Raw genomic sequence first — 24,317 nt, forward strand, 5'->3', positions numbered from 1 at the left:
CCTGGATAGAGTGGATAGGAAGGACCTGTTTCCCTTGGCAGAGAGGTCAACAACTAGGGGGCATAGATTTAAAGTAATTGGGGGAGATTTAGAGGAGATATATGGGAAAATTTCTTCATCTAGAGGGTGGTGGGGTCTGGAACTCACTGCCTGAAAGGGTGATAGAGGCAGAAACCCTCACCACATTTAAAAGATACTTGTATGTGTACTTAAAGTGACGTAACCTACAGGGCTACGGACCAAGAGCTGGAAAGTGGGATTAGGCTGGACAGCTCTTGGTCGGCCGGCTCGGACACGATAGGCCGAAATGGCCTCCTTCTGTGCTGTAACTTAGAATCATAGAATGATAGAATCACGCATGCAAAGTTCATAATACAGTGGAGAACCAGGCTAAATACAGAAAGCACTGAGGAGATCTAAAAAAAAGGAATGAGGGGCAAAGAGAGAACATGAGAATAGATTAGCGGCTAATATAAGAGAACTTAAAAGTCTTTTATAAACATATAAATAATAAAAGTGTAGTCAAAGGAAGAGTGGGGCCGATTAGGGACCAAAAAGGAGATCTTGCTGTAGAGGCAGAGATCATGGCTGAGGTACTAAATGATTATTTTTCATCCCTCTTCATTCCCTATAGAAGAGGATGCTGCCAATGTCACAGTAAAGGAAGAGGCAGTAGTGAGATTGGAAAGGATACATATAGAAAAAGAGGAGATATTTAAAGGTGATTTGGGTGGGCGCAGGTGATTCGTGGAGAATCTGATGGGACAGTGTAGAGGGAGCTGTACTCTGTCCCATCACAGGGCAGGTAGTAAAGCTCCCTCTACCTTGTCCCATCACAGGGCAGGTAGATACAATCGAGAGGGAGCTTTACTCTATCTACCTGCCCTGTGATGGGACGGTGTAGAGGGAGCTTTATTCTGTATCAAACCCGTGCTGTACTTGCCCTGGGAGTGTTTGTTGGCACAGTGTAGAGGGAGCTTTACTCTGTATCTAACCCGTGCTGTACTTGCCCTGGGAGTGTTTGTTGGGACAGTATAGAGGGAGCTTTACTCTGTATCTAACCCGTGCTGTACTTGCCCTGGGAGTGTTTGTTGGCACAGTGTAGAGGGAGCTTTACTCTGTATCTAACCCCGTGCTGTACTTGCCCTGGGAGTGTTTGATGGGACAGTTTGGAGGGAGCTTTATTCTGTATCTAATCCATGCAGTACTTGTCCTGGGAGTGTTTGATGGGACAGTTTGGATGGAGCTTTACTCTGTATCTAATCCGTGCTGTACTTGCCCTGGGAGTGTTTGATGGGACAGTTTGGATGGAGCTTTACTCTGTATCTAATCCGTGCTGTACTTGCCCTGGGAGTGTTTGATGGGACAGTTTGGAGGGAGCTTTACTCTGTATCTAATCCGTGCTGTATTTGCCCTAAGAGTGTTTGATGGGACAGTATAGGGGGATTTTTGTATTTCCAGCACAGAAGGCGGCCATTCAGCCCATCCTGTCTGCCCACCGAAAAAGAGCTATCCAACCTAATCCCACATTCCAGGTCTCGGTCCGTAGCCCTGTAGGTTACGGCACTTCAAGTACATATCCAAGTATTTTTGAAATGCGATGAGGGTTTCTGCCTCTACAACTCTTTCAGGCAGTGAGTTCCAGACCCCCACCACCCGCTGGGTGAAAAAAGTTCTTAACTCCCCTCTAATCCTTCTTCCAATTACTTCAAATCTATGCCCACTGGTTATTAACCCCCCTGCCAAGGAAAATAGGTCTTTCCTCTCCACTCTATCTAGGCCCCTCATAATTTTATACACCTCAATGAAGTCTCCCCTCGGACTCTTCTCCAAAGAAAACAACCCCAGCCTATCCAATCTTTCCTCATAGCTAAAATTCTTCAGTCCAGGCAACATCCTCGTAAATCTCCTTTGTACCCTTTCTAGTGCAATCACATCTTTCCTGTAATTCGGTGACCAGAACTGCATGCAGTACTCTAGCTGTGTCCTAACTAGTGTTTTATACAGTTCAAACAAAACCTCCCTGCTTTTGTATTCTATGCCTCAGCTAATAAAGACAAGTGTCCCATATGCCGCCTTAACTACCTGGCCTCCTACCTTCAGGGATCTGTGGACATGCATCCCAAGGTCCCTCTGTTCCTGTACATTTTTCGGAATTCTACCATTTAATGTGTATTCCCTTGCCTTGTTAGTCCTCCCCAAATGCTTTACCTCTCACTTCTCCGGATTGAATTCCATTTGCCACTTTTCTGCCCACCTGACCAGTCCATTGATATTTTCTTGCGTCTACAACTTTCTTCCTCACATGCAACCACACGGCCAATTTTTGTATCTTCTGCAAACTTCTTAATCATACCCCTACATTGAAGTCTAAAAATATGGTGACAGCGTGAGTCTAAAATAGAAAACATCCATAAGACAAAGGTCCTCCACCAGCCTGTCCTCACCACACAGCACTGCCTCCCAGTCATCAAGATCCACGGCACAGCCCTGGACACCATGGATCACTTCCCATACCTCGAGAGCCTCCTATCAATAAGAGCATGCATTGACGATGAGATCCAACGCAGCCTCTAGTGCGCCAGTGCAGCCTTCGACCGCCTGAGGAAAAGCGTGTTTGAAGACCAGGCCCTCAAAACTGTCACCAAGCTCATGGTCTATAGGGCTGTAGTAATACCCACCCTCCTGTATGGCTCAGAAACATGTGCAGTAGACACCAAGTCGCTGGAGAAATATCACCAACGATGTCTCCGCAAGATCCTACAAATCCCCTAGGAGAACAGGTGCACCAACGTTGGCATCCTTGACCGGGCCAACATCCCCAGCATTGAAGCACTGACCACACTTGATCAGCTCCGCTGGGCAGACCACATAGTTCGCATGTCAGTCACGAGACTCCCAAAGCAAGCGCTCTACTCGAACTCCTTCACGGCAAACGAGCCAAAGATGGGCAGCGGAAACGTTAAAAGGACACCCTCAAAGCCTCCCTGATAAAGTGTGACATCCCCACTGACACCTGGGAGTCCCTGGCCAAAGACCGCCCTAAGTGGCGGAAGTGCATCCAGGAGGGCGCTGAGCACCTCGAGTCTCATCGCGAGAGCATGCAGAAATCAAGCGCAGACAGCGGAAAGAGCCTGCGGCAAACCTGTCCCACCCTCCCTTTCCTTCACCGACTATGTCCACCTGTGAGAGACTGTGGTTCTCGTATTGGACTGTACAGCCACCTAAGAACTCCTGTTAAGAGTGGAAGCAAGTCTTCCCCGATTCCGAGGGACTGCCTATGATGATGCAAATAGAAAGTGTTCCACTTCCCAGTACATCTCTCACCTTGGTCAGTCCAAAAGTCAGAGAAATAAGATATAAAAAGCCCCTTGTAACATGTTCTTTTTGTGGCTCTGTAATGTTGTAGAGGGGCTGTGATTGAGTGTTTAATTAACCGGATTGTGTTTACTTCACAGCACTGTAGCGATGTGTAAACTCTTACAACACGGCATTAACACAGATGACAAGAGGCTGCAGGATATCATGGTGAAAGGGGAGGAGGTATTCAGTGCCGATGAGGGAATACGCACTCGCTCCAAGACAGCAAAAAGTAAGAATTTCCAAATTCAGCTCCAGGCTTTTATTATGCTCAGAATAAAGGATGAAACTGAGTACTTATGCAATGAGTAAGTGTGACCTAAGCTCCTTTAATTAGGCTCCAGAGTGCAGGTACAGCGTGGGAGGTTGCCTTATATACTGTGCTCCCAAGTGATGCTGGGCCCTCTGATGGTGATGTGATACAGTTTGCCAAGGGTTACATGTATAACATCACTCCCTGGTAAAGTAATATTTACAGGGTGAGACGATCTGGGGCTTTTCGCTGCTGGGGATGGTGAGTTTGGCTTCGTGGTCAACCGTGATGTCGGTTGCCACTTGTGTGTGTGTGTTGGAGGGTCGAAGTTGGTGGTGTCCTCTTCGGGTTGCTCGTAGCTGTAGTGAACCGCAATTTGGTTTGGTCCAAATGCTTTCTGCATGTTAGTCTATTGACCAATTTGACCTGAAACGCCCTACTCCCTTCTTTGGCTATGACTGTGCTAGCAAGCCATTTGGGACCATGTCCATAATTGAGTACAAACACAGGGTCATTGACCTCAATATCGCGTGACAAATTTGCGTGATCAAGGTACATGCTTTGTTGATGCCGCCTGCCCTCCACGTGATCATGGAGGTCAGGGTGGACAAGAGAGATCCTTGTTTTGAGTGCCCTTTTCATGAGCAGCTCAGCTGGAGGAACCCCGGTGAGCGAGTGGGGTCTGGTGCGGTAGCTGAGCAGGACTCGGGGCAGTCGGGTCTGCAGGGAGCCTTCCGACATGCGTTTCAAGCTTTGCTTGATGGTTTGGGACTGTCCGTTCTGCCTGGCCGTTTGATGCGGGCTTGAACGGGGCAGATGTGACGTGCTTGATCCCATTGCGGGTCATGAATTCCTTGAATTCAACACTGGTGAAACACGGCCCATTGTCGCTGACTAGGACATCAGGCAGGCTGTGTGTGGCAAACATGGCTCGTAGGCTCTCGATGGTGGTGGTGGACGTGCTTACAAAAATTATTACACACTCAATCCATTTTGAATAAGCATACAAAACAACCAAGAACATTTTGCTTAGAAATGGGCCCGCATAGTCAACGTGGATCCTAGACCACGGTTTGGAGGGCCACGACCACAAACTTAGCGGTGCCTCTGAGTGCATTGCTCAGTTGAGAGCAAGTGTTGCACTGATGCACGCATGACTCTAAATCTGAATCGATGCTGGGCCACCACACACGGGATCTGGCTATGGCTTTCATCATTACAATGCCTGGGTGAGTGCTGTGTAGGTCGCGTATGAACGTTTCTCTGCCTTTCTTGGGCAAGACCACGCGATTACCCCACAAAAGACAGTCCGCCTGTAAGGACATTTTGTCTTTGCGCCTATGGAATGGCCTAATCTCTTCCTTCAACTCCGTTGGGACGCTGGACCAGCTCCCATGGAGGACACAATTTTTTTTACCAGGGACAGTAAAGGATCCTGGCTGGTCCAGATCCTGATCTGGCAGGCTGTAACGGGTGACTTTTTGTTTTCGAATGCACCCATCACCATGAGCAAGTCTGCAGGCTGTGCCATTTCCACCCCGGTGGTGGGCAATGGCAGCCGACTGAGACCATCTGCGCAGTTCTCTGTGGCGGATTACATAGTTGTATGCCAACAGCGTGAGCGTCCATCTTTGGATGCGGGCAGAGGCATTGGTGTTAATCCCTTTGCTCTCTGAGAATAGCGATATGAGCAGCTTATGGTCAGTTTCTAGCTCAAACTTGAGACCAAACAAATACTGGTGCATTTTTTTCATCCCGTAAACGCACGCCAGAGCTGCTTTTTTAATCATGCTGTGGGCCCTTTCGGCCTTACACAGACTCCTGGACGCATAAGCGACCGGTTGCAAAATCCCCGATTTGTTAACCTGTTGTAACACACCCGACCTCGTATGACGACGCATCACAAGCTAGCACTAATCGTTTACAAAACAAGCAGTTTGTTTGAATAGATTTCTGGCTTTCTCAAAGGCAGCCTCTTGTGAATTCCCCCATACCCAGTCGTCTCCTTTGCGCAGTAATACATGTAGGAGTTCTAGCAGGGTGCTTACCCCAGGTAAAAAATTAACGAAATAGTTGAGGAATCCCAGGAACGACCGCAGCTCCGTCACATTCTGTGGTCTCGGCGCGTTCTTGATGGCCTCTGTCTTGGCGTCGGTGGGTCTGATACCGTCTGCTGCGATTCTTCTTCCCAAGAACTCGACCTCTGGTGCCAGGAAAACACACTTCGAGCGTTTCAACCTGAGTCACACGCGATCTAGCCGACTAAGAACCTCTTCTAGATTCTTCAAGTGTTCGATGGTGTCCCGACCTGTGACCAGTATGTCGTCCTAGAAAACCACTGTGCGTGGAACGACTTTAGCAGGCTCTCCATGTTCCGTTGGAAAATTGCCGCGGCCAAACGAATCCCTGTTATAGATGAACAGACCTTTGTGCGTGTTGATGCAGGTGAGGCCTTTCGAAGATTCCTCCAGCTCCTGCGTCATATAGGCCGAGGTCAGGTCCAACTTGGTGAAAGTCTTTCCTCCAGCCAGGGTCGCAAATAGGTCGTCTGCCTTGGGTAGCAGGTACTGGTCCTGCAGAGAAAAACGGTTAATTGTTACTTTATAGTCCCCACACATTCTGACCGTGCTGTCACCTTTGAGTACCGGGACAATCGGACTAGCCGACTCATTGAATTCCACCTGCGCAATGATGCCTTCTCGCTGCAGCCTGTCCAGCTTAATTTCCACTTTCTCTCGCATCGTATACGGTACCGCCCGTGCCTTGTGGTGGATGGGTCGTGTACCGGAAACCAAGTGGATCTGCACTTTCGCCCCTGAGAAACTTCCAATGCCTGGCTTGAGCAACGATGGGAATCTGCTCAGAACCTGGGCACATGAGGTGTTGTCGATGGACGAAAGCGCTCGGATGTCGTCCCAGTTCCAACGGATTTTTCCCAGCCAGCTTCTGCCGAACAGTGTGGGGCCATCCCCTGGCACGATCCATAGTGGGAGTTCGTGTACTGCTCCATCATAGGAGACTTTGACTTATGCGCTGCCAGTTACAGGGTTCAGCTCTTTGGTGTAAGTTCTTAGCTTGGTGTGAATAGGGCTGAGCTTGGGCCTGTGTGCCTTGTTGCACCACAGCCTGTTGAAGGCCTTTTTGCTCATTATGGACTGACTCGCACCCGTGTCCAGTTCCATGGATACTGGAATTCCGTTCAGTTCAACTTTTAACATAATCGGTGGACATTTCGTGGTGAAGGTGTGTACCCCGTACACTTCTACCTCCTCAGTTCGAGTCTCTCGTTCAGCCTGATCCACCATGGATCGATCTTCCTCTGCAACGTGGTGGTTTGCAGGGTTTGCAGCTCGTCTGCACATTCGCTGGAGGTGTCCCATTGTTCTGCAACCATTGCACACATAGTGCTTAAAGTGGCATTGATGGGGCCGATGATCACCTCCACAGCACCAACAAGGTGTTAACTGCCTCACATAAACAATTGATGACGGACTCTAGGCCAACTGAGATCGGGATGTTCTGCCATATATTTTCCTCCTCGAAAACAACGTTATTTTGTGCACGGTACTAGCCAAAACCTCTTTATGCTGCAAAATTTGTTTGGTGTTATCGCTGATGGACACACATGCCTGAGCTATTGTTATGGCTTTGCTCAGATTACGTGTTTCAACAGTCAGTAGTTTGCAAAGGATTACCTCCTGGCCAATGCCAAGCACAAAAAAGTCTCTTAGCATTTGTTCAAGGAATCCTTCAAATTTGCAATGTCCTGCAAGGCGCCTTAGTTCGGTGACATAGCTCGCCACTTCCTGGTCCTCCGACCGTTGACACGTGTAGAACCAATACCTCATCATCAAAACGCTTTCCTTTGGATTTAGGTGCTCCCGGACCAGCGTGCACAATTCTTCATAGGATTTGGTTGTTGATTTTACCGGACCTAGAATATTCTTCATGAGGCCATAGGTTATTGCCCCACAGACAGTTAGGAGGATCGCCGTTTGTTTGGCAGCGTTCTCATCCCCTTCCAGCTTGGCCAGGAAGTATTGGTCGAGTCTCTCCACGAAGGCCTCCCAATCATCCCTTTCTGAGAACTTCTCCAGGATACCAACAGATCTTTGCATTTTCGCGCCGTTGTTCGTTATCTCATCGGCAATTATTATGCTCAGAATAAAAGATGAAACTGAGTACTATATGCAATGAGTAAGTGTGACCTTGGCTCCTTTAATTAGACTCCAGAGTGCAGGTACAGCGTGGGAGGCCTGCTTATATACTGGGATCCCTTGGGTAGGCCCTCTGGTGGTGGTGTGATACAGATTGCCAAGGGTTACATACATAACAGCTTTGAAGGCCAGAAATCGTCACTGTAGTTTAAATTTAACGACCTCTTTTGAAAAGACTGAAATTCCCCCATTTTCAACATTCTCTGAACCCGTGTAACAGCATCGCAAGGTGATTTGTTGATTTTAGGAAAATCAAACTAGAAACAGCTTCTAAACTGAGTGAAGACTATGAGGGCGTGTGCAGGAAGGAGAGTGTGAAGAGAATACAGAAAAACATTTTATTTATTCGTTTAAGGGATGTGGGCGTCACTGGCAAGACCAGCATTTATTGCCCATCCCAAACTGCCCATGAGAAGGTGGTGGTGAGCTGCCGCCTTGAACTGCTGCAGTCCGTGTGGTGAAGGTACTCCCTCAGTGCTGCTGGGGAGTTCCAACAGCACCAAAGGAGCAGAACATTATTCCGAGACCTTGTGACACGTGCAGTAAATTGGGCCGTGAGGAGGGGAACCGTGCAATACAAACCCTGCACTGACTGGGCTGTCATCGCTCCATTGAATTGGACGGAAATAATCAGTCATTAATTAGATCTAAGGAGATAAAATTAACATTAACTAACTAAGTAGAAGGTATCAACATTAAAGGGATCCGATTGCCTTAAATAAAAATCTGATGTACATAAATAATTAAATAATAAATAGGAATAAGGAGATGCTAAACTAAAAACATACATTATAATATAATAAGCAAACTAATGGGACAGCCGAGACCTGTTGCCTGCAATTTCTGTGCCGTGTGGGAACTCCAGGATAACAACATGTGCAGGAAGTGCTTTGTTGCTCGAGCTCAGGGTTTCTGAGCTTGAGGGAGTGGCTGGAGTCACTAAAGGGCATCCAGGAGGCTGAGAATTTCCTGGAACACATGTTTCAGGAGGTGGTCACCCAGCAGCTACAGAGTTCAGGAGGAGAGTAAGTAATGGCAGGCAGAGCAGGAATCCTCCGGGAGTGTGGCACGACGGCACTGAATGAGTGTATGAGAATAGATTAATGGGCGGCGTGGCGGCCCCGGCGACTACTTCAGGGAGCTGCGCGAGCTGGTGCAGGAAGGCGGCAGCAGCGAACAGGGACATCATCAAGGTCCAGGGCGGTGATTGGAGCGTGGGCAGATACAGCAGGAGCAGTGAGATCGGGGCGAAGGAGCGGCGAGAGACTGTAGAGGGACGCGATCGGGGCCCAGGAGAGGCGTGAGTTCGGGGCTAGGGGCCCAGGGGAAGCACGGGTCAGCCCACACTGATATGTGTGCGCACTAGGTCTGTGCAGCAGAGCAGGTCTCCAGTCGTCCTGGTTAATCCTTGCCACTGGACCAAGACCTAGCTCTGTCAAGCCCGTGTGGTGGCTGGTGTGCAACGGCCACCATATGTTTAAAAAAATCCATGCACAGGCATCTTCCACCCTTCAGGATGTAGTTCGGGATCCGGAATATTAGGTCCTTCATTGAAACACCTGTGAACTCATCCTTTTTTGGCGCGGAAGCAAGTCATCCTCGTTTCGAGGGACTGCCTATGATGATGATGATGATGAGTGGGTAATATAAAAGGGAACCCAAAAGTATTTTATAAACATTGGAAGGGTGGGGCCAATTCTCAACCAGAAAGGAGATCTTGTGGTGGCAGAGGGGCATGGCTGAGGTACTAAATGAGTACTTTTCACTGAAGAGGAGGAAGCTGCCAGTGTCACAGTAAAGGAGGAGGTAGTGGAGAAATTGGATTGGATAAAGAGGCACGTAAAAAGTTGACGGCGCTCAAAGTAGAAAACTCATCCAGTGCGGATTTGATATATCCTAGTTTGCTGAGGGAAGTAGGGGTGGAAATTGCAGAGGCTCTGGCTCGGAGGATTGGAACCTTCTAATCCTTCGTAAATATCATAGAATCTATTGGCCTTGAGTTTGGTCAAACCTAAGTTCCGCTCATGTGCCGTCGAAAGGACCGTTAAGATCCTGACGGACTTTGGGCGGAAGTTTGGTGGGAAAAACCACCCGGCGGAAAAAATGGGCCTTACCCGCCAATTCTGGATAGCAGCGGGCGGCAGGTCAGATTTTGGGCGGCAAATGCGATCCTCGGCAAAGTAACGGCGAGGATAGAGTCGGGCCCAGGGAGCGGGGGGGGGGGGAGGGGAGGGGAACAGGAAAAATAATTTTCAACAAATGAAGGAACAACTTTTCCAAACCCTTCAGAGGACCCTATCCACCAAAATCCCCGCAAAAAAAAAAATGAAGAAAACAAGTGCACTGACCTTTTCTTGCAGGTCTTCATACTGACCATTTGGGTCAGACGCGGCAATCTCTTCTGCTGCTGGAGCAGAGGACCGCCCGGACCAATCTGGAGAGTGAGTGAGCGGGCGGGAGGACTTGTGTCTGTATTGCAGGCCAGCAGATGTCCCCAGCAGTCTTCTCTTCCCGCCGGTGTGAGGACCTCACCAAACTTACTCTGAGGGGAGAGCGCTCAGACACCAGGGAGACCGCCGGTAGCCGGCAGGAAGTCCATCAAATTCGGGCCCAAAGAATTTAACAGCACAGAAGGAGGCCATTTAGCCTGTTGTATTGTGCTGGCTCTTTGAAAAAGCTGTCCAATTTGGTCCCACACCCCATAATCCTGCAAATTAGTCCTCTTCAAGTGCATGTCCGATTGCCATTTGAAACTTTCTATGGCATCTGATTCCACCACCCTTTTAGGTAGTGCGTTCCAGATCTTAACCCTCTATGAAAAAACGTCTCCTCATTCCCCCTCTAATTCTTTTGCCAATTAATTTAAATCTATGACCTCAGGTTACCGGCCCACTTGCCAAAGGAAAAAGTTTCTTCCTACTTGCTCGATCAAAACACCTCGTAGTTTTGAATACTCTATTCCATTGGCCTTTTCCGCGCCAAGGAGAACAATTCCAGCTTCTCCAAACTCTCCACATAACCGAAGTCCCATATCCTTAGTATCATCCTGGTAAACCTCCTCTGTACCTTTCCAGGGCCGTGACATCCTTCCTAAAGTGTGATGCCCAGAATTGTGCACAATATTCCAGCTGAGGCCGAACCAGAGATTTGTAAATGTTTAGCATGACTTTCTTTTTTTTGTATTTAATGCCCTTATTTACAAAACCAAGTATCCCATACACTTTCTTAACTGCCTTATCAACCTGCCCTATCGCCTTCAGGGATTTGTGAATATGCATCTCCAGATCCCTCTGGTCTTGCACCCCCCTCAGAATTAGTACCATGTTGTTTCTCCCAAAGTGCATCACTTCATACGTATCCACATTAAATTGCATCTGCCCTGTGTCTGCCCATTTCCCCAGTCCGTCTTCGTCCTCTTGAGGTCTGCTACTACCCTGCTCACTATTTGAACGTTGCCAAGTTTGGTATCGTCTGCAAACTTTGAAATCATACTCCCTATATCCAAGTCATTTATATATAACAAGAGAAGCAATAGTCCTAATACCAACACACAACACACTGCCACTGCATGCTTCTCTCCAATCAGAAAAATATCCGTTCACCACTCCTCTCTGCCTCCTTATCCCTTAGCCAATTTAGTACCCAAGTTACCACTGTTCTTTTAATACCGTGTTTCTATTTTCCAAGCAAGTCTCTTAAATGCCTTTTGAAAGACCATATACAACATTTACTGCACTACCTTCATCAATCCTCTGTTACTTTATCAAAGAACTCAATCAGGTTAGCCAGACACAATTTCCCTTTAACAAATCTGTGCTAGCTGTCCCTTATTATCCCATTGCTTCTCTCAGTGAGAATAAATTTTGTCAATGGTCTCTAGTAGTTTTCCCACCACTGACGTTACACTGATTGGCCTGTAGTTACCAGGTTTATCCCTCTCTCCGTTTTTGAACAAGGGTGCAACATTCCTCTGGCACCACTCCCATATCCATGTACGATTGAAAGATTATGATCTGAGCTTCTGCTACCTGAGCTTATCTCAGCAACCCAGCATACATTCCATCTGGACTGGGTGACTTGTTATCTATATGGGAGTGGTGCCAGAATACTGGAGGATTGCAAATGTTATGCCCCTGTTTAAAATAGGGGAGGGATATACCCACATCTACAGGCCAATCAGCCTAATGTTGGTGGGGGTAAACTTATGGAAACATTAATTCCGGGAGAAAACTGGCACTTGAAAAAAAATATGGGTTAATAAATGAAAGCCAGTGGGATCTGTTAAAGGCAAATCGCGTTTGACTAACTTGATTGAATTCTTCGATAAATTAAGGGAGAGGGTGGATGAGGGTCGTGTGGTTGATGTGTATATGGACTTTCAAAAGGCATTTGACAAAGTCATCATCATCATCATCATCATCTTGGCAGTCCCTCGGAATCGAGAAAGACTTGCTTCCACTCTTAGCATGAGTTCTTAGGTGGCTGAACAGTCCAATACGAGAACCACAGTCTCTGTCACAGGTGGGACAGACGGTGGTTGAGGGGAAGGTTGGGCGGGGAGCCTAGTTTGCCGCATGCTCCTTCCGCTGCCTGCGCTTGATTTCTGCATGCTCTCGGCGACGATACTCGAGGTGCTCAGCATTCTCCCGGATGCACTTCCTCCATTTACGGCGGCCTTTGACCAGGGATTCCCAGGTGTCAGTGGGGATGTTGCATTTTATCAGGGAGACTTTGAGGGTGTCCTTGTAACGTTTCCTCTGCCCACCTTCGGCTCGTTTGCCGTGGACGAGTTCCGAGTAGAGCGCTTGCTTTGGGAGTCTCATGTCTGGCATGTGAACTATGTGGCCTGCCCAACAGAGCTGATCGAGTGTGGTCAGTGCTTCAATGCTGGGGATGTTGGCCTGGACGAGGACGCTGATGTTGGTGCGCCTGTCCTCCCAGGGGATTTATAGGATCTTGCGGAGACATCGTTGGTGGTATTTCTCCAGCAGTTTGAGGAGTCTACTGTACATGGTCCACGTCTCTGAGCCATACAGGAGGGTGGGTATTACTACAGTCCTGTAGACCATGAGCTTGGTGGTAGATTTGAGGGCCTGGTCTTCAAACACTCTTTTCCTCAGGCGGCAGAAGGCTTCACTGGCACACTGAAGGCGGTGTTGGATCTCGTTGTCAATGCCTGCTTTTGTTGATAGGCTCTCGAAATAAGGGAAGTGGTCCACGTTGTCCAGGGCCGCGCCATAGATCTTGATGTTTTGGGGGCAGTGCTGTGCAGCGAGGTCAGGCTGGTGGAGGACCTTTATCTACTGATGTTTAGCGTAAAGCCCATGCTTTCATACGCCTCGGTAAATACGTTGACTATGTCCTGGAGTTCAGACTCTGTATGTGCACAGATGCAGATGTCGTCTGCGTACTGTGGCTCGACGACAGAGTGGTCTTGTACCTGGTCTGGAGACGGCGAAGGTTGAACAGCTTCCTACTGGTTCTGTAGTTTAGTTCCACTCCAGCGGGGAGCTTGTCAACTGTGAGCTTCAGCATGGCAGCGAGGAAGATTGAGAAGAGGGTTGGGGCGATGACGCAGCCCTGCTTGACTTTGGTCCGGACGTGGATTGGGTCTGTGATGGATCTGTTGGTAAGGATCACGGCCTGCATGTCGTCGTAGGGCAGGCGGAGGATGGCGACAAACTTTTGGGGGCATCCGAAATGGAGGAGGACACTTCATAGACCCTCGCGGTTAAAGTACCACACTATAGACTTGTTAGAAAAATTGAAGACCATGGGATTAAAAGGGCAGTGGCAGCATGGATCCAAAATTGGCGAAGGGACAGAAAGCAGTGAGCCATGGTGAACGGTTGTTTTCAGACTGGAGAGAAGTATGTAGTGGTGTTCCCCAGGGTCGGTATTGGGACCACTGCTCTTTTATGTATGCATGAATGACCTGGACCTGGGTATACAGGGCATCATTTCAAAGTTTGCGGATGACACAGAACTCGGAAATGTAGTAAACAGGAGGATGGAGTTCTCCTTGGAGCGGAGAAGGTTAGAAGGAGATTTGATAGAGGTGTTCAAAACCTTGAAGGGTTTTGATAGAGTAAGTAAGGGGAAACTCTTTTCAGCAGCAGAAGGTTGTTGACCATAAACACCAGCATGCCAGTTGGGCCAAATGCTCTGTTTCTGTGCTGTAAATACTACTATGTAAGGAGAGGACACAGATTTAAGGTCATTGGGAAAAGAACCAGGGACAAAATGAGGAAAAAGATTTACGCAGCGAGTTCTGATCGGGAACGCGCTGCCTGAGAGGGCAGTGGAAGCAGATTCAATGATAACTTTCAAAAGTAAATTAGATAAATGCTCAAAGGAAAAGTTTGCAAGGATATGGGGAAAGCAGAGCAGTGGGACTAGATGGACAGCTCATTGAAAGAGCTGGCACAGACACAACGGGACGAATGATTTCCTCCTGCGCTATATGATTCAATGATATGTGGACAAGGGATGAGGTTGTTGGGCCTACTAGTGTTTTGCTAACTATTCTGTTTCTGTCCGATCCTATAGTGAGACCATAAAGTCAGTATTAGAAACTCCATTTAGTAGTATAACAAGTGCAGCTAACCAGACATCTGTCAAATATATGGACAATATTGCTTACTCTTTGCCTGATATACAAGTGTCTGATTGTGTTCCCAACCCTCCTTGGCCTGGTGTCAATGCCCCGACCTTGATATCTGGTTTGTTTGAGCAGATCCAGAGCGTTGGACCAACATTCCTCTGCTAGTAAAACTCTTCAAACTGGTCATTGGTGAGCTCTCCAGTGTCATGGAAGCAAACATCTCTCGGCAATCCACAGCATCAGAGTGGCCTCAAGGTACAGTCCCAGCAATGTGACAGTGTGAAGGCTGATTCCCCCTCCCCCTCCCCCTCTGCCTCCCCCTACCATCCCCCTCTGCCTACCCCTCCGCCTCCCCCGGTGGCCCCCTCTGCCTCCCCCCATTTCCTCCGTATCTTCCGCCACACCCCCTCCCGCTATCGCCCTCTCCCTGATATGTTTTGAGTATCTGAGGTGATCTTGATTATCTGAAATGTATTTTCCTTTGTGTTTGTTAAAATAACTGACCTTGAAGTATTTTTGTTTGAAACTGCCTCGTCAATCCCAGACTGTTTTTACAGCACTGAAGTTATAGCACTCAATATAAAGCTGGCTCTTCAGATCGAACTCCATTAGCTCCTTTCAATTTGTAACTGGAGAAAGATGATCTCTCTTCCCTGCCCCAGTGTCACTGGCACCTTTAATCATTCGGGCCGGTGTTTAAATTGTAAAGTGTTGTAATACTGACATTAAGCCACTAGATGGTGGAGTTGTGCTGTAGGAGTTGAGCTCCTACACGTTGCGGTGATACTGGCCATTGTTTAACAGGATAATCTCTACATATGGCTGCAACAAGTGCCTGGGGCTGCAATCTAGATTAATGCATGGCCATTCACCACACTTATACAATACATTCATCTGTCCACAGTCCCAATTTCAGCTGGAATAAACTGCCAGGAATTCTCCTCTGGCCTCTTTTGCGGTTTCAGTTCAAACACAATGGTGCTGGAAAAATATCACTTGAGCACGGATGCTCGGTGTCGTAATATCTGTCTTCATCTTTATTAAACCTTTTCTCCTGTGTCCCATTTTGCACCTGACACCAACATCTGGTGAGCCTGGCTCTAAGCAGGTTTTCTAACCAGTGTGGAGAGAACATTGTTCACTCTAGACTTCAATCAAACATCTCTCTCAGGCGATCCTTGCAATCACAAAGGCATTGTGAAGATAACCTGTCAACAGGGCAAAGAGCAGGTGATGCTGAAACAAGTTGCAGTTGGGCCCCAGGGCTCAGGAGGCTGTGGGTTTGAACCTCACTCCCGTGCAGTGCAGAGTGCTACAGGTGAAGCCCTTCCATGAGATTTTAAACCAAGGCCCCTTCTGCCCGTGCAGGCGGATGTTAACAGTGAGCTCCTCATCTCCCTCCCTTAAAAGAACAGATTAACTGGTCGTCCATCTTACTGCTGTTTAGGGCATCTTGCTGTGTGATAAATGGTTGTCACACTTACCAAGGTAACAGTAACTGCACTTCAAAGTCGTTCAGTGCACGTGAAGCACTCGGAGACATTGCTGAGTCTTGTAATCAGACTCTATGTAAATGTGAACTCTACCTTGTAGCAGTGTTGTGGACTAAGATGGGAGAAATTACAGGCGTGAAGTGGCAGGTATACTGTGTGTTCTACAGTTACTCTCTCTACACTGTAGTGACAGAGGCTCTGCCATCTTGCAGTTCACCTTCACGTGGAGGATCCACCTCCAGGTGTATCCGCATATTTTCTTATGTTTCAGACCTTCCAGAGCGGCATCGGTTTGTTCCTCTGGACGGCCACCAGCTCCCATGTTCCTGCTCCAGGTCAGGGGTCACATCCACCCGCACACTGAAAAGACTCGTTTTCATGGACAAGTTTCCGTGTGCATTTCCTCCCCTCCTCTGATCCCACCGGTAATTCAAAAGCTATGAGAATACACCTGACCCAGAGTATTTGCAACACTGCTTTAAATTGAACTTTGTTCATGTTGATGTTTATGTTGCTGCTGTTGCTAAGTGTTTGGATCATTTGGGAATCACCCATTCTCTGCAATCCTTTTGGAAATCATACCCAGTTAGAACTTTACTGTTTGGCTTAATGTGTCCACTGTTCAAACCATGTGTGTTGTACATGGAAAGCTGCACTGTTACCATTCGTGTTGGCATGAGCCGGAAGCCCTTGTTGAGGATCTCCTTGAGTTTGTTGCCGAGTTTGGTTCCCAGTCTCCTGTGTGTCAACGATTGTTCAGTTGTCACTGTTTGCTGCCCCATAAGGCAGGACTAAAATCCTGTGTGCAGTCGTCATCATCATCATAGGCAGTCCCTCGGAATCGAGGAAGACTTGCTTCCACTCTTAAAATGAGTCCTTGAGGGGCTGAACAGTCCAATACGAGAACCACAGTCTCTGTCACAGGTGGGACAGATAGTCGTTGAGGGAAGGGGAGGGTGGGACTGGTTTACCGCACGCTCTTTCCGCTGCCTGCGCTTGATTTCTGCATGCTCTCGGCGATGAGACTCGAGGTGCTCAGCGCCCTCCCGGGTGCACTTCCTCCACTTAGGGCGGTCTTTGGCCAGGGACTCCCAGGTGTTGGTGGGGATGTTGCACTTTATCAGGGAGGCTTTGAGGGTTTCCTCTACCCATCTTTGGCTCGTTTGCCGTGAAGGAGTTCCGAGTAGAGCGCTTGCTTTGGGAGTACGCAGGTGCTCACAGCGTCTCGAGACATTGCGTGTCTCGGTGATTGGTTCTGAACAAGTCACACCAGAGAGTCAAATGGGGATTTGGATGGTTGGAAGGAAGGAGCCCAGAGATTCCACAGATCTGCCAGGTTCCAGTCAACAGCACATGAAGGCTGCTACCTGGAACTTTGCAGCCCAGCCTCGGCTGTAGCACGTGGCAGAGGGGTTAGAACTTTTAAATAGGATCTCCCCTCCTAACTAAAATGTGTGTAGAGAACATGCAACAAGAAAGAGATAGCTAGATGGCCTTTCCGAGAGGGGGGCCTTCATTCACCAAATGATAGGCATCCTCCACCCCCCGCATCCCTACAGTCTAGATGAGAGATGGAGGGGATTAGTGTTTAGTTTCTATCTAGCTACATATTGAAATGAATGTGCACTAGCACAGGTCAGTATAGAGACTCGCCTCACCCTCTGCATCCTATCCAGCCGGCCGGTAATCCTAACCAAGCCGAGCACTCAGCAGATTTCTTAGTGTTGCTTGGGTAAGGGAGCCTGGAATAGGGGAATAAAAGGAACTGGGTATTATGTGGTATTGTGGGTTAGACACCTCAGCCCAGCCGCCTCTGCCTATTGACTCCCAGGGTTCCAGGTTAGCTGAATTTGGACATCCTCAATCCAACTCATGGGAACAGATCCGCAAATTCAAACCCTAAATCTTGCTTGGCGAGGGATCGGGACAGGGGTAACTGATACACAAATGAAAAATCCTGCACTGCAGTGTTCTGAATCTGGGACTCTGCAGAGGGAACTCTGCTCAGCATCTGACTGTGGAAACTAACTATCGAATGCTTAGCTGATACTGGGTGTCAGAATAGAAAGTGTTCCATTCACCAGCATTGATGAGCGCAAGATTCACATCTTCAAAAATCTGTGAAATTAAAGAGATAGTAATGAAAAGTTCTAATGAAACTACTCTCACCCTTTCCTGTGTTGTGAACACGTGTACACTCACCCCTTCCCATGTTGTGAACATGTGTGCTCTCGCCCTTTCCTATGTTGTGAACGTGAGTACACTCTCCCCCTTTCTCATGTGAGCACGTGTACTCTCGCCCCTTTCCCGTGTTGTGAACACGTGTACACTTGCCCCTTTCCCGTGTTGTGAACACGTGTACACTTGCCCCTTTCCCGTGTTGTGAACACGTGTACACTCTCTTTTTCCTGTGTTTTATAGCACCCACCTTTTCCTGTAGTGAGTACAACTTTGTGAAGCTGATGTTTGTGTCCCGTGTATTCAGATGAAGTTAATGACATGTGGGAGGACCAGGATGACGATGATGAGGAAGATGATGACGAGGGTCTAGCGGGGCAGCTGTTATCAGACCTGCTCAGTCCCGGGGCAGGTGTTCGATATGGTAAGAAGCTCCATCAACTATTGTCAGTATTTTTAACGATCCAACTCTAGGTTCTTTGGCATATTATTGATCTGCCTGTTTTTGTGTGTGTTACTTTACTGTCTATCACTGTGCTGCGGGTCTGTTGTAGCTGGAGATTGTCTTGTCAAAAGGCTTTTCTCCTAGATGTGAGTAATATTTGGAGCCATTGTTTGCCTGAGCATTAAAAGATTGGTGTTGAATTTTAAGTGGATAATTAGCTGTGTTACGGGTAACAAAATAAAACGCTGGAGGCATTCAACATCTGTCGAGAGAAAACAAGTCAGCCCTTCGATCTGGGATCCTTCCTCCGAACCAGGAGACACTGCAGCTCAATCTCATTTCAGCAGAAATGAAACAAGAGAATAATAACAGCAACAACACCCTGTATTTATATAACGCCTTTAATGTAGTAAAATGTCCCAAGGTGCTTCACAGCAATGTTATATAAAACAAAACAAAGAAATTAGAGCAGATGACCAAAAGCTTGGTCAAAGAGGTAGGTTTTAAAGGAGGAAAGCGAGGCGGAGAGGTTGAGGGAGGGAGTTCCAGAGCTCGGGGTCTCGGCAGCTGAAGGCACGAGAAGAACAACAACAAAACACAAACCCAGGGAAAGAAAGTGCTTGGTAGAGAACAGGAGATGGTTAAATGTTAGGAGAGACAAGGGCGAGTGAGAGATATCCAAGAAATAAACTACGTGCGTGAGAGAAGAGGTAAAGGGGGCTGGGAAGCATGAACAACAGGATCCAGTGTTCCAGAGAAACAAACAGGTTGACATCAAGGATGCAGACCACCCTGCCAGCACCATCTTGTGACTTTGCTCTGGCCACATTGTCTGACTTTAATCATTTCTGGTTCCCTGGCTATCAGCGGTGGCTTTCTTTCCTGTGTCTCCTGTGAGATCCTTGCAGGCTCCAGCCACAGCACAAGACCTCCAGCCAGATTCATATTTTATACTAGTCACAGGCCCAAAATAGCCTCAATCCCGTCTTGTGGTCCAGCACAGCATGCCGGCAGCAAAAGGTGTGCTGCACCATCGATACTGTCCAGCTCTACAATTAAGGTAAAGGATCCAGCTTGTGCTGGGAAAGGAAGGAGGATTGTTCTGGAACTTGCTGCCTTTTATCCACTGATTGACAAATGTAGCGGTGGTTTGAGGAAGGCTGTGTCTGGAGTTGATTAGGTGGTGATTAGATACAGTACGTACAAAAATTTAGATTTTGGAAAACATCAAAAAGGTAGGCCGTGGATCACTGACTTTTGGATGTGAAGCAGATGGTCGAGGCACAGCAGACAGGACAGGGTGAGGAAAAGCTCAATTGTAAGCACAGATGGGAATTTAAAAATCGGGCAATCCGTACAGCCACTTAACAATCTCTCTCCACTCTGTGTTCCCAGTACATAGAGGCTCACTGAGTTCATCACACCCAAACTTAGGCCCTGCACGTTACAGAGTGCATCTTAATGTGTATACAGGGCACTCTGTGACTCTGAACAGATAAGAGGGGATGTGCTGTTAGTCACCTCCATTTTACCTGACCTGTTTCCCAGGAGTCTTGAATTGTAAACAGCACGACATTAAAGGCCTGAATTGACAGGGCGGTGAATGGAATCTTCAACCTGCCCACTGCTTAAAACGGATCGATCACCCAGAGGGACAGGACACCAACACTTCAATGCCTAGATCGTCTTTAGTGTAATTTAGCTGTGATCGTTTCTCATTAGTTGGGACAGTTGATTAATGACTCATTACTTGGACTTTATTAAATGGTTGAATAATGAGGTGATTTCTACAGTTATTGATGTATTGCACCCATTTAAAGCTGTGTCTGGTTAGGATTAGTAATCGTGTGCTGTTTTTAACAGATGATGACTATTATGATGAGGATGATGAAGATGACCCAGACACTTTGAAGGATCCGTTGTATCAGGTTGATTTACAGGTAATTAGGATTCTTCATTAAATAGGGTGAGATGGAGGAAGTTTAATTTTGATATCAGTACAGCAGAGATTTTAGATCAATGTTACTGTGCACAGCACTTAGGGAGACAAGGATGAGGATTTGTGAAGCACAAGTGTGCATCCTGAGGGAGTCGGTCAACACTGGGGAGCTTTCAAAATACTGGAATCAGGTAAATGTCATTTCCATTTACAAGAAGGGTAGCGGAGCCAAATCTGGCACCTACACCCGCCCCCAACCGTGAGTTGGCTTCAATAATTAGGGAACTAGGTCATCAATAATCAGGAAATAATCTAATAAATGATAGTCAGCACTGTTTGAGAGGAGACAGATCTCATCTCTCCAATCTTCGGGCCTCTTCAATTAGCAGGTGGAAGCCAGGTGATAAAATGACTGAGCTCTTAACATGCTACGGTCAGAGTGTATCAAGTGTAAGGCAAGGACTGGCTAAAGAGAAGGAAACCTGAAAGGGAAGCTGGATCCAGCTGGACGGTGGGGGGGGGGGCGGGGTGGGGTGGGGTGGAGAGAGAGAGAGACTTCAGACGAGGGAGGGGGTGGGGGGAGAGACTGAGGGGGTGTAAAGACTGCAGGCGGGGTGGGGGGGGAGCAGAGATACTGCAGGGGGTGTAGAGACTATGGGGGGGGGGGGGGGAAAGAGAGAGGAGAGACTGAGGGGGTGTAGAGACTGCAGGCAGCCAAGATCCTATAGAGAGCTCAGCTGAGTTTATCAGTGCAAAATGAAATTCAATGCATTACAAAAGCATGGTGTTTGATATATTGAATTATAAATTGGGGGGCGTATTTATTCCATTGGGGTGGAATTTGCCGCGTGGGAGGTTGGAAAAGAGCTTGGGGTGGTGGGAGTGGGGTTGGTTTACTTGTCTCACCAGATTCACTGAGCGGTGGTGACAAAGGCGAACAGGATGTTTGATCAGCTCCCCAGCAGCCACGCTGCTCCTGCACAGTGCTGTAATGTACTGGGATGGTGCAGAGAAGAGCGAGGGGGCTGATGCCCAGTGTTAAGAAGGCCGAGATGTGATGAAATAGTTTTCCTCGGGCTCGAGATCTTGGAGCAACATGGGAGATCTGGGCGTGGGTAGATGGAGAGGGTAAACTCACAGTATTCTTGGATACTCTTGAGCAGCCGGACCGGGGTGGAGTGAGCTCAGGATGAGAGGCCTGGTGCGGGAAGTCATTAGAAAATATTTTTTTTACACACCGGTACAATTGTTTAGGACAACGCCATTTTAAAAACGCACTGGTAGGGTGAGAGCTCTCGAGAGGCCATGTCCCTGCAGGGTATGTCGTCCCTCTCGATGAATCAGTTGTTTTGCCCACTTGGAAAGTGATCTCCTGCACAGAATCTCACCGTGCTTACATTATAAATTCCTCCTGAATGGCAGCTTGGTGTAGGAGCACATTGTAAACGGAACAGGCTTGCAGCCAATGTGAAAGGACTGCAGCTATTATTTTATGTGCCTGTATACTGATTGTTTTTTTTTTAAATTTCAGGCATATCTAACGGATTACCTCCGTCAGTTTGCACAACAGCCCTGCTACACGCCGTTTTCTGATCACCTCAATGAAAAAGAGAAGAGGGTTTTACGCTCGATAGGCATTTAAGATAACCCGGAAGAGACATGGTTCCCCGCATTTACTGGGTCATTGACTGACACAGAGGTCAGTCATCGTATAACACTGCCTCCTTCTGTGCCAGCTGCTCATTTTATGAGGAGAGAAATCAGATTTCATCGTAGCCTTTTTTTCATCATGACTCCAAGCAATTGAACTGCAGAGGCCTGACTGAGGATGAATGGTTTAATTTAAGGAAGTACACGAGCTTGTTGGAGTTTCTGCAGCTGTGCTGCTGGGGACTGGAGGAAACGTAGAGTGAAGCAGGTTCTGCTCCGAGACAGCACTGGCATTGTGGAAGCTGCAGGGTGCACAGGAGCAGCCCTGGTTTAGCTCTCTATTTTTGCTACAGAACATAAACATTAAGTTACATGATGCACTTAAAGAAGTGGGATGAAGATTGAAGCTTTGTGAAGCATTTTGTTTTACAGTTGTCCTGGTATGTGGTCCGAACTGTTCCGACTGAGAGTTCTCACCACTTAGGTGTGGAGCGAGGGAGTAAATTGAGCCGTGCCTGATGTATTTCTGAGCAAGTTCTGAGGTGGTTGCAACTGGGTTAGCTCTTTGGGGTGAGATGTGCTGTGTTCCAGGACACTTGTCTGTTCTGTTTCCATTCAGGGAAGGAGAAACAAAATAAAATATGGAAAAAGGACTTACACTTTGTGATCTCGTTGAACCAGGGCTGCTCCAGACTGGGCTTTGAGGCTGGAGAGTGCCTGGCCTTGGGAACATTTTTTACACACGCGGTATTCTTTTTCCTGTGTTAGAAACAGAACTGACATCCAACCCTATTTGTGAGAGGGACGTGGAACCTTGGACTTCAGAATAAACCATCTGATCAATAAGTTTGGCCGAGCTTCTCGTATTAAGCACACGCTACATTTAGTCTCCTGGGAGCTGGAACTATCTATGGTTCAAACTGATTTTCTGTTCTTAATATGAGAAGTGGAGGCTAGTTCAGTGGCTGTCGTCCTTTAAACCCCTGACTGCAGCACGAGAAAAGGCTGCTCTATTATTGCTCCACACTTGGTTAAAATCCAATCTTTTGCACCAATCAGGCCTGGGAGATTTAGAGTTGAGTCTGAAGCTCATCGGTGTTGAGGTTTCAGGAAGGGACGGGGAAGGGAGAGTAGGAGGGAGGACGGGTAGAGGGGAGTAGGAGGGGGGGGGGGGTGGAAGTAGGAGGGATGATGGGGAGAGAGGGAGTAGGAGGGATGATGGGGAGAGGGGGAGTAGGAGGGATGATGGGTAGGGGAGAGGGGGAGTAGGAGGGATGATGGGTAGGGGAGAGGGGGAGTAGGAGGGAGGATGGGAAGAGGGGTGGAAGTAGGAGTGAGGAGGGAGGTTGGGGAGTAGGAGGGATGGTGGGTAGGAGGGATGGTGGGTAGGGGAGAGGGGGAGTAGGAGGGAGGACGGGAAGAGGGGTGGAAGTAGGAGTGAGGAGGGAGGTTGGGGAGTAGGAGAGATGGTGGGTAGGGGAGAGGGGGAGTAGGAGGGATGGTGGGTAGGGGAGAGGGGGAGTAGGAGGGAGGACGGGAAGAGGGATGGAAGTAGGAGTGAGGAGGGAGGTTGGGGAGTAGGAGAGATGATGGGTAGGGGAGAGGGGGAGTAGGAGGGATGATGGGTAGGGGAGAGGGGGAGTAGGAGGGAGGACGGGAAGAGGGGTGGAAGTAAGAGTGAGGAGGGAGGTTGGGGAGTAGGAGGGATGGTGGGTAGGGGAGAGGGGGAGTAGGAGGGAGGACGGGAAGAGGGGCGGAAGTATGAGTGAGGAGGGAGGTTGGGGAGTAGGAGAGATGGTGGGTAGGGGAGAGGGGGAGTAGGAGGGAGGACGGGTAAGGGAAGAGGGGCAGTAGGAGGAGGATGGGGAGGGAGTAGGATTGGGGTGGGGGGGGTAGTGAGGAAGGGGAGGAGGTGCGGGAGGGAGGATGGGGGTGGCAGTATGAGTGGGGGTAACGGAGAAGGAGGGAGGAAAGCCGCTTGTGGGGGGAAGGATGTGGAAGGGGGGGCTTGACTTTTTGTGTACGGTGGTCTGGCTTTTTCTGCAAACCGTGAAAAGTTTTTGGAGATCTTGGCTTTTTGTATGGGCGGTCTGCGAGATCTCCTCCTTGTATGGGGGTGGGATTTGTTAGAATTCGGTGTTTAGTGGACCACATTCTGTGTAATCATGCAGCCCACTC

General features: G+C 48.3%; 1 protein-coding gene across 1 annotated transcript in view; it reads left to right on the forward strand.

Moving 5' to 3' along the window:
* The window catches only part of ipo9 (importin 9), an 80,864-nt gene extending 57,600 nt beyond the window's left edge, over nt 1-23,264 (forward strand). The window contains exons 20-24 of the mRNA XM_070858772.1: nt 3,459-3,592; nt 14,567-14,689; nt 18,413-18,529; nt 20,414-20,490; nt 22,021-23,264. Of these exons, the coding sequence (XP_070714873.1) occupies nt 3,459-3,592; nt 14,567-14,689; nt 18,413-18,529; nt 20,414-20,490; nt 22,021-22,131 (562 nt within the window). The 3' untranslated portion in view covers nt 22,132-23,264. The remainder of the gene's footprint in view (nt 1-3,458; nt 3,593-14,566; nt 14,690-18,412; nt 18,530-20,413; nt 20,491-22,020) is intronic.
* Nucleotides 23,265-24,317: the final 1,053 nt, after the last annotated feature.

This window comes from Pristiophorus japonicus, chromosome 17 (genome assembly GCF_044704955.1).
Source record: "Pristiophorus japonicus isolate sPriJap1 chromosome 17, sPriJap1.hap1, whole genome shotgun sequence".
Taxonomy (NCBI): domain Eukaryota; kingdom Metazoa; phylum Chordata; class Chondrichthyes; family Pristiophoridae; genus Pristiophorus; species Pristiophorus japonicus.